Genomic DNA, 14,837 nt, shown 5'->3' with positions numbered 1-14,837 from the left:
ACTCCTACATTGCAGCCAAGACCTGGAACAGACTCCTCCTCAGCATCAAATGATCCCCCACTCTGCAAGCATTCAGGAAGAGCCTCAAGACCTGGCTCTTTGGATGAAATGGAGCTGCACAAACCCCCTCCTTATCCCCCAGTGCTTTAAGACCCTCACGGGTGAGTAGCGCTCTTCACAAATACCTAATTGATTCCTGAAGCTGAGCACAGTCTCACCTAAAACTATTAGCCTGTGCTCTGCCTTCAAACAAAGGGCCTAACAACTCTGCATTGTCACTGCAGCCAGCTTGGAGCCAGGACATTGGAGTCAAGACATTTCATGCACTTTAAAGCCATTGTCTAGAAGCTTCTCCCACCTACCAGAACCAGGGCTCGAAGTAATACAAGTAAGACCTCACACGCCAACTTTTCAGTATTCTTCTAGCCCTGTGGATACTTTGCCAGAAATAGGACTGCTGTGCTGCTGGAAGGATTGCCACTCTGCTGGACTGCTGCTCTACTAAACTTCTTGCTTTCTGCATTGCTTCCCTATTTGCCGTGGTGCTCTGCTTCCTTCTGCCTGAGAACAAGGACATGATCTTCAACTGTCCAAGGACCTCCAGAGTGACTCAAAAGGGCTAGTTTACTGGCCTCCTGTTCTGGGCCATAGAGATAAAAAAGGCTTCCTCCATCTTGAACCCACACCTGTACCCAGCCTGAGTGAGTCCTGACTCTTTACGTTGTCCCCTCCACTCATGGACGCTTGGAAGTGGTGGTAAAGGTGCCCAGATAGCCAAAATCCAAAGTGGGGACATTTTTGCTAAAAACTGTTCTGAGAAGTGAGAACTATCCGCCAGATGTGCATCACCTGTCAGATTGGCTTTGCAGCTTCTCCCACTACGTTCTTTTCCACAGCAGTAAATCCATTTAAAATGTCCTTTACAAAAGGGGTATATGGCCTCTTGGAACTATCTTCACCTATAGCTCTCTGCCTTTTCCCAATAGAGATTGTCGACTTCCCGTTCGACTAATAAGTCAGAGCGTAGAAATCTTCACCGCGGCTTTGACCTAAGGCTATATGGTGACAACACTCCCTCATCAGACACCTCCTACAGCCTTAACCCTGCTGAATTTTACCTTCTAAGATCATTTTTCTGAAGAATTTTTCCAAGTCCGAAGGTAAGCGCTGACCAGGCCCAATCCACTTCTTGTATCCAAACTGCGCTCTATCGTGGTCAGACCTATTTTCTGACTTTCACCCGGTCTCGCATGACTAGATGTCCGCGGTTGGTGCTTTGATCTTTTAGGTGATATTTTTTACTAAAACATTTACAATTCATCACTCCAATTCTACTGATTGGATTATTGTTGTTTTGGTGTCAAATAATTTATTAAAATGTACCCTATTTGTCTAAATTGGTGTGGGATATGTCTTTTGGTTTTTTTCTACATTAATACTGTTTGTGGAATGCATACATACTTTACACATTGCCTCTAAGTTAAGCCTAACTGCTTTTTGTACCAAGCTACCCACTGTTAAACACAGGTTAATTCAGTGACTTTTTGTGGCTTACCCTGCAAAGGATTATGGCTGTTGCTTGACCAGTGCTCAAAACCCAGTGAACCAACAACCCAATTTCTAACACATGTCCTGCATGTTTCTTAGGATCCACGTCGTATGGTCTGTTCTGATGTTTTCCGTTCTAGCAGTCAACCTCAGGGGTGCCCCGCAAATTATTTAAGTGTAGTATAGGAATAGCAGGGGCTAGAATTGTGGAATTTGGTGCTGGGGCAAAGGTGTTAAACTTCGGCTCCTTCTTGTTTACAAAGTAGATGCCATCAATTTCAGATTGGGGTTTGAGCATGCCTTTTAATCTGCCCTGCTTTGGATACTGTGTAACAAATCTTCTCAATACAAGGTGAAGCAGAAACCTTTCCTGTCTGAGGTACCAAAGACAGTATTATCAAACTGGAAACCCTGACTGATTATACGCTTAGTGCTTTTTGGTGCTATTTTCCCCTAAATATTTATAAATTCATATGTCTGATCCCCTTTATTAGAGTTTTGTTGTTTTGGTGTCATTTTGCTAACTACATTTTACTATAATTTTATAATTTGGAGTGAGAGCTTTATTGTGTTGTGTATTCAACTCTTTAACTGCTTTGGTATTTCTAAATACTTTCCACATTTTCTCAAAGTTAAGCTTGACTTCTCTATGCAATAGCTATCGGGGACTGAGCTCAGGCTATGAAACCTTTACCTGTGCCTAACAAATTAGTGACTTGAAATTTCAATATTCAAGAAGGAGCCTCCCATATATATTTAAATTTCACAATCAAATACTAGAGTCCCATACGGAAATTTTGAAGAAGATCCTTAGGATGTTTGCGTCATGTTCTGATTTTATTTTGAAAAGGAGTTATGCCATCAAAAATCATCCAACTTCACAAACAATGTTTTTACAGCAAACGCGTTTCGTCCTCCTTTAGGACATCACCAGGGCTGCAAAGTAAAAGCATAGGATCACAATCTCATCCATGATATAATACAAAAATAACATACAATTATCAGAACAGCATTCCCTGAACCACTGTTCAGGCACCTGCCTATTTAACAATCTGTTCGAAAAATATAGAAGGAGAAACCTAATGAACATATGATCTAAATAACCCTAAATTTTTACAAAACATTCAAATACTTTTTTTATTCAATCTGATTAATTCTTAATAGCAGATCTGATATCCCCTATTCATGAATGACAGTACTGATTTCACTAAGCGTGATCTAATTCTCCATGCTCTTCATATATCCCTCCTGAATCATATTGTCCTATATCTTTCACAAAGCAAGTCAGTAAAAGCAGGGATTTTATTATCTAATTCTTAATTACTCAGGTTAACTCAAATTCAGAATAAAATTCTTCCAAATCCAGTATTCTCACCTCTGATATATAAGATCCTTATATCATCATCCAATTTTTTTGCTTAGACAATAAATCGCTCAGCGGGGTGATCTAAGGGCTGGCAGAAAATGTCCCTTGATCCCCGGTAGTTCGCCCTTTACAGGCGTCAACAGTAATTAAGTATGCAGACGCTCCTGGTGGTGGAATAGCAGCGGAAGATAATGCGCAAACCTCCCAACGCTCCCAGCTCCTATCCGGACAGAGCTAGGAAAAGGTAGAAGAAAAGCATAATGTGATAGAATGAGCGCGAAATCCGAAATCCGGTGCTCCTCTCTTCTCCCCACAGGTAAAACAACAGCTTCTATTGGCCACAGGTTCTTCGCCAAAAACGCCGCTGCCCGCTGGTGATCCCTACTTGTGGCCAGCTTCACTGACAGCGCGTCAGGGTAAAGTCTCAGAAGGGTACAAGCACGGCGAGCGCGGACTGGGTAAAAGCCCAGTGCGCCTTACCTCGCAACCATCCGATAGCTCGGCTCCGCTCCACGAAAGGCACTCACAAGGCACCCACAAGCTTTAGCTGTTCCGTTTGCTCCGTTTGGATCCGAGCAGAGAGGCAGTCACTGGCGTGGCGGAAAGACTGCTATCTCTGCCGTCGATAGCACAGAACCACAGCTTAGACCCCCTGTGCACCGGTTAACTCAGCTCGGCATCCGTCGTCCGTCATCCGACATCCGAGCGAAGCAGCAGCAGCGGCAGCGCCGTGTCCATGGGGGCGTACTCACAGACTACGGAAACAGGAAGCACGGCGGCGGCGTGGGTGGGACCACGTCAGCCGTTCATCCTCCAGACTTTGTGACTTTCAGTTCATGACTGGCTAATCTTTAATACAGAAGGTTTTCAATAGACAAATATTTTTTATCAAAAAAAGTTCTCTTTTATTTAACCCCACCGCCACTTTGAGGTAACAAGTGAATTGATGGACTAGAGGGGAAGTGATTGGATAATCTGAATGAAGTGTAGTGCGATTGAAAGATTCTGAAATCACGTGATTACGTGAGTCTTTACGCCTTTCAGAGCTGCCATACACAATGTTTACAATCATTGAGAAAGGACCGGCGGACCTGAAAGGGAACAACCGGTGAATAGCAAAGTAGGGAGCTGTGATTGGTGGGTTCTGTTTACTAGGTGGTTCCGGTTCCTGTAGCGGTAATCACTGAGAAAATAATAGCAGACCTGAGAGGAAGCAATCGGTGAATAGTATAGTAGGAAGTTGTGATTGGTGGGTTTTGAATTATTGCTTCGGGAGGGGTGGACACTCTTTAACTTCTCATTAAACATTTGGTTCATATGGTTGTTCAGGCTGATAAGACGTTAAATTCTAATTAGGTCCGTAAATTTGCCGGCTCGAAATACACACATCTGATTGGGCATTCCACGTTTTAAAAGACGGAGTCTGGCGGGCTGGTGGTTGCATTCCGGATTTATCGGACCGGACTGTGGATGCCAGAGCACATTGGGAAGACAGCCGTTGTGATCTTAGGAGGTACGGAGAGTATGATTCATGGATAGACTATTGCTTCTGATTGTAATAGACAATTAATGTAGTGTGAGTCACTATATTTCAGCTAATGACTTAAGTTTTAATTCGGTCATATATGGATTTTTTTTATACAGAGTTGTACACAACACAGATAAGGACAGAGGATTATACTTGGAGGAAACAGTTATTTCGAATTGAGTTGACTTGGACAGAATAAAGTTTTCTTTAAAAGGTGAGACCTGTGTGACTTAGTCTATAAAATATCAGGACAGAAACCTTTAAAATTTAGATTTCTTTTAATCTTTTAGTGTGCTGATATTTCCTATTTTGATTTCTGACAGAGTGGTTGTCTAACCAAAGAATAGGATGATGATATAAGGATCTTATATATCAAAGGTGAGAATACTGGATTTGGAAGAATTTTATTCTGAATTTGAGTTAACCTGAGTAATTAAGAATTAGATAATTAAATCCCTGCTTTTACCGACTTGCTTTGTAAAAGATATAGAACAATATGATTCAGGAGTGATATATGAATAGCATGGAGAATTAGGTCACGCTTAGTGAAATCAGTACTGTCATTCATGAATAGGGGATTTCAGCTCTGCTATTAAGAATTAATCGGTTTGAATAAAACAAGTATTTGAATGTTTTGTAAAAATTTAGGGTTATTTAGATCATATGTTCATGAGGTTTCTCCTTCTATATTTATCGTACAGATTGTTAAATAGGCAGGTGCCTTAACAGTGCGTCAGGGAATGCTGTTCTGATAATTGTATGTTATTTTTGTATTATATCGTGGATGAGATTGTGATCCTGTGCTTTTACTTTGACGCCCTGATGATATCCTAAAGGAAGATGAAACGCGTTTGCTGTAAAAACATTGTTTGTGAAGTTGGTTGATTTTTTATGGCATAACTCCTTTTCAAAATAAAGATCAGAACATGAAGCAAACATTCTAAGAATCTTCTTCAAAATTTCTTTATGGGACTCTAGTATTTGATTGTGAAATTTAAATATATATGGGACGCTCCTTCTTGAATATTGAAATTTTTGGTTGTTATTGTGGCTTTGACGGTGAGGCACAAGGAGTTGAGCTTACACGTTCAGAATTGTTTCGATAATAGACTCTCCAGTGCACACAGGGTTTGATCCCCATCATCGTCCTTTGGTATTTTGTCTAAATTAGTGACTTGAGTCTTAATATTGGTGATGGGCTAGCATCGACCCCCAATTAATATTTCATTTTCTCACTGTGGTATTCTCAGTTAAGTTCTGACCATATACTTCACATAATAGCAGTGTTTTTCAAGTATTCTGTAAATATGAACTTTAAATATGTACTTTCTTATTATTGTTCAAGCACTCAACAAAGTGTTGTACCAAATAGATATTTTTCTTTTCATTAAAGAAAGTAAAGCATATATTGAGACAAACTTTGACCCAGGCACTAAAACCTATGTTCTTTTCCTGCAACAGTAAGCAAGACCCAGCAAGAGATGAGAGAGATCTCAGCGAGCCAACCTTTTCGGAGAATTAGGATGATGGCACAGTAGAGAACCTGCTGAACCACCTTCCATTGGTGCGTGTAATTTCATATTTAAAACGTCCCACTTGGTGCGATATGTCATTATAGATAAGCGAATAAGTTCTCTTTTTGTGATTTACGTTGCCAGAGCACTCATACTGCTTGAGAATTTACCGAAAACGGGGTGAAACAGTCACAAACAATTGTCAATTAATAAGAAAAAGCACATATTTGTAATCAGTAATATACAAATCACAATATTGGAAGCAAAAGTGTTAGAGGTGAAATAGATGAATATTTGTAGTTAGGGAGTGTATTAATACAAAAATGGTTTCAAGTAAAGGGATAAGTGAAAAGCAGAAATAAAGTGCTTTTTATATGACTGGAATGGCAAGTCTCAAAAAGTGAAAATTAGTTCAAGCTAAATCTAAATATTTTTAAGAAAAAGATTTAAAGATAAGACAAGTATATAACATCAGTGGAATTAAAATGCAGCAAATAACAGAAACAAATTTAACGAAATATATTGGGATCTAGCAAAAATGCCACATTATCTGCTAATATATTTTTAGCAGTTAACTTTCCTAATTCTACATCATAAGACTGAAAGCATACTATCATGGTGTGCCTCCAGGACATACATGCCAATAGACCCTATTCAGGTGGAAGACTACCAATTTTTCAAGCTTTATTTTAGCCGTCTCATGCCTGAAATTGCATTTTCTACAATAGAAGTCAATTTGGAATTTTTCATTTGCACTTTCCTATTCTCCAATATTGTCTTGCAGACTTCCAATATTTTATGGCGTCTAATATTGGGTTTTTCCCACCTTATGTTCTTTCTGACCTGTGAACACGGATTATTTTTCTTGTGATTTTTCGCATGCAAGGTGAGACTCAGGCAAAGGGCAAATAAGAACTGGGCAACTATTTTCAATTTGAACATGAGAAATTGAAAAATAGTGTAACATTACATGGCTAATGAAGTTACATATTTTTTTCTATATAGACAATACAGAAAGCACTGCAAACTAACAATTCCAACTTCTAATAACATTCCTTTTCCAAGAGTAAACTTTACATTATGTAGCAACAGTCACTTTGTGAGTGTACATTCGTTTTGATGAGTATAAAGTGTGAATATCTGGAATGCAAAGGCATTTGGTTTATCAAAAAATCATAAACTTAAATACACATACTCAACCAATAGCATTAGAAATAGTGAAGTGACTGCTTTCTTGTGGACATTAAAGCATAATTTGTGACAATATAGTTTCTGTTAGCATTTCTTTACATTCAACTTTTTAGTGACATCTCCTGAGATTCGTGAGCCTAAATTGCCATTTAAACACACACATACATTTTGTTTTGCAGAATCTCTGAATGAGCTGTGACTGGCGGTACGTCGAAAGCAAGTTTCCTGTTTTTTGATTCCAGCATACTATTTCAAAAGGAACTGCAGAGCAGAAACAAACCCTCTTAAAATGCTTGTGGATACAAAAAGATTATGGTATTTTCTCGTGTGAACTCTATGCCTCTTTGCAAGAGAGCATCAAACACAATGGCCCATTCTCAGTTGTATACTGCTCCACCATTGCTGCACCAAAATGCCCTGCGATTCACGAAAAACAAACATTCAAAGTGAGAAGCCTATTTTTTCTTTTTGTACTATTTTTTACAATGCCCAATATCCAGTGCAAATGCTGAAATGTATACCCTTTAGAATATGCCACGGCTGATGAAGAATTTTTAAGTTTAGAGTAGCCAAATGCTGATCACGTGCATTATGCATAGGCAAAATGCCCCTGATTAACTTGATGTAAATCTGCTCAATGTAGCAACAGGATGTGGTGATTAGATTATCTATACATATCTATATATAAATTGAATCCTGGGAGATTATAATAATTTTTTCAAAATGAATGGAACTTGTTAAATCTGCAGCCAATAAAAACATTTTATTACCATTGCAAATTCTAATGCTTTTTTTGCTTTGCTGTTTGTGCTACCAGTATTGTTTCCACATAGAGCAGCACCTAACAGGAGCATTTGTTCAATATTGAATTATATTTGCCAATAGAATGAGTATTTCGTCCATTCTTGATATAACATCTCCAATGGGGTACAGTAGCTTTGACTACTTGAGGATATGAGTTCCATGATGAGGCGAGACTCCATGTCCTTCCTGAAAGGATTGAGAGGTGTAGCTAAACAGATTTGTGTCTGGCTCTTGGAAGGAAGTCTACTGATGTGAGTGCTGTGTCAAGATGACTTCAAAACAGCCAGATCTAGGTTGCATTGTAGGGCGTAATCCTGGTCTTGTTTGCTTTGTAGGGTATAATCGTAATGTTGCTTGCTCTGTAGGGTGTGCAGTGCAGTGGTTGTACTTACACGGTTCATTATTCTCTTTAGTTTCACAAGCATGAGCATGCTTATCCGAGGGGCTTCTTGTCATAGGAGCTTCTCAAAAAGCAAAGTTTTCAGTGGTTAATTGTCCGATATCATTATTGGTTTTTTATGATTCATCCGCAATATACAATCTTGAGTTGGAAGGAAAAGGAAACTGAATCTTCCTTGTACGGAATTAAGCTATTAGTTGAGGGGGGTGAGTACCCACCACCAATAATAACCACAACTCTTGCAACACTTCTCACTGTGAACCCCTAAAGTCTTTCAATTAACCTGAGCTCAACTCCTTAGAAGCTATGGTACACAGCAGACATGCTTAAGTTAGAGGCAATGTGTAAAGTATTTATGCACAAGAAAAATCTCAAACAAGTTTTGAAAAATAAGAGTAAATTTCAATAAATTAAATGACACAAAAAGAACAAACATCCAATCAGAAGAGCTAGAGATATGAATTTTTAAATTTTACCATTCAAAATAGCACCAAAAAGCATTAAGTGCCAAACGCCAAAACATGGATGCACTTGACCAAGACAAGGGTATGGGTTACGCCGACCATGATGGAGTGCGTTTTGGGTAGGAGGACCAGGTTCAGCATGGTGAAAAGTTTTACTTTCAGACTTAGACCTTGTATGGCAGCTATCCGATGACCCGTCTTTGGGTACAGCCTGCTGCCTTGTCCCGCTGAGGAATTTTGACTTCCATTCCAGAGATTAAGTAAGGTTGTTGACTTTTGGTGAGAAAGCTCCAAGTAGGAGAATTTTGAAATACACAGCCAGAGAAGGTCCCTTGCTGGCTGGATACTTTACACTTTTTGGAGTTTGGACTCTTACAGCATGGCAATACGGCAGGCTGTAGTGGAAGAGGGCTTCACGAGGCCAGATACCTTCTCTGCGACATCTCTCTGAATTAGATTTGCTGCTAGGCAGAGGAACATAGTGGGAGCAACCTGAAACTTTGGCACAGCTGCAATGAGCCTTCGCCGGATCAGCTTCGCAGGTTGGTGCTAGTCTCCCACCAGTTCTCAGTAAAGATTTGTGTGAAAAGTTTCTAAGCTCCAGCTTTAAGGACACTGTAAGAGCAGTACACTTTGACATCAGCTAAGGGCACATGACCTTGGGAACAGCACTTGGGGGTCAAGACTCACTCTAGCAGAGTCCAGCAGCAGAATCCAAGGGACGTCCAGTTGGAACTGGTCAGCTGAGAATGCTGGCAAAGGTTTCTTGAAGTTTGTTATGTCCCTCAGGCCCAAACAAGAGGTCAGCCTTATGACTCTTCTTTGTCCTGTGTACAAAGAGGAGAGCAGGTTCAATCGTATGAGCATTTCTCATATCACAGACAGCAGGTCCAGTCCTCTTTTGTTGTTCAACAAGACCAGAAGTGATCCGGTGAGGGTACTGGGTATGCCACATGCATGCCCAATGCCAGCCCATGGGTAGGGGAAACTATTGGCCACTGCCTAACAAATGGGTTAGAAGTTCGCTGAGTGCACCCTACTACCCACTTATGCAGCACTTCCAGCCTGTGTGGTTTACTGAAAACAATCCCACAGTGCCCCTCTCTGTTGAACACCAACATGACAGAACATTTCTTTCCTGTCTACAGCTCCAGTACTCACCCTAGAAGTGTAGCCAGGGAAATGAGCTCCTCCACTTTGATGACTCTAAACTGGTCCCCGGAGCAGATCATCTCCCATGGGGCTTGGTGTCTGACTTGTTTGGTGGACAAAGAAAGGGGGCAGGCCCAGGTGGTAACTACATCTGACAATGACAGTATAGGCCCCTATGAAGTTAAATGAGTTCCTGTCTGGGCACAACCCAGATGGAAAGCCTGCCAGAGAAACAGAACACCTCCCCACACCCAAAGACTTTTTGTCAGCTTTGGGAGCAAATTTACACCTCATCAAGGGGGCTTTTGAGATCTTGGGTATTGGTTGGAAGCTCATTCAGATGGGCTCTTAGACTCCATAGGCAGGTAACAGGCAACTTTTAAAATGTTCAATCAATAATATACCACGCACACCTTGTTTGTTTGATACTGTAGTTCTGAAAGTCTGTAGTATATTCTGGGCGTGCTGGGAGGAGTCGTCCTCTAAACCAAGACGTAGTAATAAATGCAACAGTTGCACCACCCTGGGATGGGTGGTGTCCCTCCTGAGCACAACCAATTGCTAACAAAAACGTTGCAAACCAAAGTGAGTCAAAAGTTCCAGGAAGTTGCAAATTAATAAATGTATTCTCAATGATTCACCATCGGATAATCCTCATTGTAATCATGAGATTGTCCAGAGTGTAAAGATTCGGAAATTCAAATTACTGTATGCAGCTGAAGAATAAACCCCAATGCATTTCGGGTATAGTGATTACCCTTCGTCAGGAAGAATGGTCCTAAAAAACGTAAAGATAGGAGTGAATTGAAGCGGCCGATTTGGTCAAACTAATGTTAGTCATGCGGGTGCCTTGTAGCTGAATACCGTAATCATGTGTGTTAATAAAAAAACGAGAAAAAATAATGAAAGGAATATGTACTGAGACACGATCATGAAAGTGCTAAACTTGGTTCATAATGAAATATGGTAATGCCCAGTATTGTTTGCCTTTGCAATGTGATAAAGTGCTCCAAAGGAATGAGGCCGTTGAGTGAATCCGCGAGCGGTTGAAAGTAGATATAACCGATAGCACAGCAGATAAAAAGTGTGTCAGAACAGCGAAACGAAAGTTAAACAGCGTGCACAGAAAACGTGTAAAATGCGAAAATCCAGAGAAGAGTCTTAATATCAACCCAGTGACAAGAAAATACATAAAAAGAGATGTGCATACCTCGATGTTAATAGGATAGCGTTCATCATGCTCCCGTACTTTTAAAAATGTTCACATGGCGGTCATTGACTGCCGCCGTTATAAACAGTAAAAAGTGAAAAGGGGGAGTGTACTGCTCATCAATAGTGTGGCGGCCATGTTGGAATGGGTGAATATGTGTCAACCATATGGAATATTGCCGAAAACACAGAGGTGACGACAAGATAAAAAACAAAATGTGAAGGAGTGAGACTTAAAAAGTGAAAGAGTGTATAGGGATGATACAAATGCAAAAATATACAAATATACCGACCAGTTATAAAGCAAATCACACAGAGTTGAAAATCATACAAAAGAGACAAGGGAGGTGTTACAGCAAAGTCAAAACGACCATGTAAAAGTGTGATGTAATACACACTCAAGGCTGAGAATCAAAAGTAAAAAGTGATACAAGGTATAAAGAATTATGGGATAAATATAAGGTTGGCTAGAACAAAAAGTATGAATGAAACAAGGACATAGTACAAAGAATATGGTAGATTACATGAAACAACTAAATTCAAAGCGGTCATTGAGTCTGTGCGGTACCAGTGAGTTCATTTTGTAAATCCAAGCAGTCTCTCTTTGAAGAAGGAATTTACGATTGTCTCTGCCTTCTTTAATGGGTACTAGTTCACATATCAAAAATCTTAATTAGCTGATGTTATGATTGTAGTCAATAAAATGTGCTGCCACTGTGGATTTGATATTCTTGTTGCGAATATTGCTCTTGTGCTCATTGAGTCTGGTTTTGATCTTTCTTTCTGTTTTGCCAATATATGCCAGGCCACATGGGCACTTGAGCATATATATGAGGTTCTTAGAGTCACAAGTGGCTGTAACGTATAACTTGATGTTAAACCCACGTGTAGGATGCTGCGTATAGTTGCCCTTGATGATATTGTTGCAATTTCCACAGTTATGGCAAGGCACAGTAACTTTGTATGTCAGAGTTAAATCATGTGTCTTTCGTGGTTTGAGTAGCTCCATTAAGTTTTTGCTTCTCTCGTAGGTGAACAGGGGTCTGTCCGAAAAAATGTTCTTAAAGTCAAGTTCCACCTGTAACATAGGCCAGTGTTTCAAAATGACTTTCTTGAGGTTGAAACTCTCAGTGGAAAACTTAGAAACCATAACAGCTCTAGATGTGGCTTTAATGCTTCGTTTGGTGATCAACAGCTGAAATCTGGATTTAAGTGATACTCGGTTAATGGCTTTAGTGATGATTTCTTGAGGGTAACCGCGGTTAAGAAACCGACACTCCATCGTTGATATATTCTGTGTGAGTTGTTCAGATTCTGAAATGATACTTTTGATCATGAGAAGTTGAGAGTATGGTAAATGTGTCTTAAGTGCAGGTTGATGAAAGCTGGTGAAGTACAGCAGGTTATTCCTGTCGGTGTCTTTTCTGTGTAAGGTGGTTTCTATGAGGTTGTCTTTGATGTACACCAACACGTCCAGATAGTTAATTTGAGACTCATGAATGTTGTATGTAAATTTAAGTCTTTCATCAACTTTGTTGAGTAGATCAATGGGATTCATTAGTAAATGTTTTGAACCACTCCAGGTAAGAAAAATGTCATCAATGTAACGGAGAAATAGAACTGAGTGTGTCTTCCATGGATCAATATTGATGATGTTGTCTAATTCAAACTTGTGCATAAACAAATGTGCATAGCTAGGAGCTGCACAGTTTCCCATGGAAGTACCGTTGAGGTGTAGAAAAAACTGATTATTGTGGGAAAAGTAACTGTGGTATAAAGTGAAATGGAGAAGTTCCAATAAAAAAACTTTTAAATTCTGTTGCAGTTGTGATTGTAATAAAAACAAATTGATGGCTTCTATCCCAAGGTCGTGTGGTATTGAAGTGTATAAAGCCATAACATCAATGGTACAAAGATACATATCTTCACCCCACTTGATAGTGGTATTTTGAAGTGTGTTCAAAAAAACGGTGGTGTCTCTGATGTATTTAGACATTTGTTGTACCAATGGCTGTAAATGTTTATCAAGATATTTGCCCACTGGTTCATGAAGGGATCCCCGAGTGGAAACTGTCGGTCTCATGGGTGGATCAACGAGATTTTTGTGAATCTTGGGTAACATTCTCAAAGTAGGACTTATTGGAAAATCTTGAATGAGAAATTTGCATTCTTTGTCACCGATGGTGCCGTCACGGACTGCTTTGTCCACAATGTTCTGCAGTACCAACTGAATTTCTGAGGTGGGATTGTGCCCTAATATGGAATAAATTGTGGTGTCCTGTATATGTTCTTCAAGTTTGCGATTGTAATGTACGGTGTCCATTATAACCAGTGCTCCACCCTTATCCGCATTGAGAAATGTGATGTCGGGATTGTCAGCCAAGTGTCTTAATAAAGCCTTGTCTTTGGATGTCAGGTTAGATTTTTTGATTTTGTGATGTCTAAAAATATGCTGTAAATCCCGTTTAACCAAGGTCTCATACGTGTCCAAGACTTTGTGGCTAACTAGGGCCATGTACGTGCTTTTGGATTTCAAACCTGCCAGGGTATTATCTTGCTGTTCAAAAGGTTCTGTCACAACATTTTCAAAAAAATGTCTCAATCTTAGGGTTCGCATAAATCTATAAAAACTCACTTCCGCCTCCAGATGATTAGAGGAATATGTTGGTACAAAAGAAGATCCCTTTTGAAGCAGTTTGGTTTCATGACTGTTCAAAGAGGTTGAGGAAATGTTGATAACCAAATTGTCAGGATCTTTTACCTCTGACTCCTTGTGATTCTCTTGTCCACAGTGAGCTTGGAACAGCCCTTGCCAGAAACCACTCGAGTCACAGAGACTCCTTCGACCTCCACTTTACCTTCCATATCTGCGGTTCCTTTTTTAGGAACAGGTCATCAAGACAACGAAGATCCCAGGAAGGGCAAGAAAAGGAACATCTTCTGAGCTCACTGTGGACAAGAGAATCACAAGAATACATTATACAATGAAGCCTTAGATACAGAGTACGTAGTCATAAATAAGAACAATTTTAAATCCCAGTCAGGCCACAACAATCATTAATGGAGCAAAAAGCAGCAGGAAAAGAATAAGGGCCAGGTTTACTAAATTCTCAAACAACCCAGCTCTTTAGCCAAAAATGCGGTGCTGCATTGTGTGTGAAGGAGTGAGCAGGAGAGCACCATAACTATGGAGATATGTCTCTCTCATCCCCTATCCCTAGCAAAGAATTTTGCTGCTGAGCACCACACACAGATTTTTGTGCCACAGCGCAAGGATTTTGTGAATGAGTCTAGTATTGTCTTTTTACTGGAAGGGTTCCCGTCACATACAAAATACTACTCCTAGACAACTCTTAAAACTTTCCCCACATCTTTATCTGTGCTGTATAGTGGAGCACACACGGAAAGTCGGAAAATAATGGAAACGTTTATATATTTCTCCTTTTAACGCCTGCTTTTAAGTGATGTTAATTTTTAATGCAAAGTCATGTCTCAGATTTTTGGTAGATAGGATTTTGTTTCAAAAAGCATAGGTAGTTGCATGGAAACGCCCATGTACCACCATGTAATGCCCACTTGATGCTAAGTTACACAGAGCAAAACTTTGCACTGCTTTGTGTTACTTTTAGGCAACTTCCATTGCAAAACAGGTTTGGCGCTG

The 14,837-nt window shown here is 40.0% G+C and overlaps 1 protein-coding gene across 4 annotated transcripts in view; it reads left to right on the top strand.

Annotated features, from left to right (window-relative positions):
* The window catches only part of LOC146820914 (uncharacterized), a 305,904-nt gene extending 297,989 nt beyond the window's left edge, over positions 1 to 7,915 (top strand). For all 4 annotated transcript variants that reach the window (XM_085609316.1, XM_085609314.1, XM_085609313.1 and 1 more), the window contains 2 exons: positions 5,904 to 6,006; positions 7,327 to 7,915. In XM_085609316.1, coding sequence (XP_085465442.1) covers positions 5,904 to 5,964 — 61 coding nt within the window. In that variant the 3' untranslated portion in view covers positions 5,965 to 6,006; positions 7,327 to 7,915. The remainder of the gene's footprint in view (positions 1 to 5,903; positions 6,007 to 7,326) is intronic.
* The last annotated feature ends 6,922 nt before the right edge of the window (positions 7,916 to 14,837 follow it).

This window comes from Triturus cristatus, chromosome 6 (genome assembly GCF_964204655.1).
Source record: "Triturus cristatus chromosome 6, aTriCri1.1, whole genome shotgun sequence".
In the NCBI taxonomy this organism is placed as follows: Eukaryota; Metazoa; Chordata; class Amphibia; order Caudata; family Salamandridae; genus Triturus; species Triturus cristatus.
This window is presented reverse-complemented; position numbering and strand designations above follow the sequence as displayed.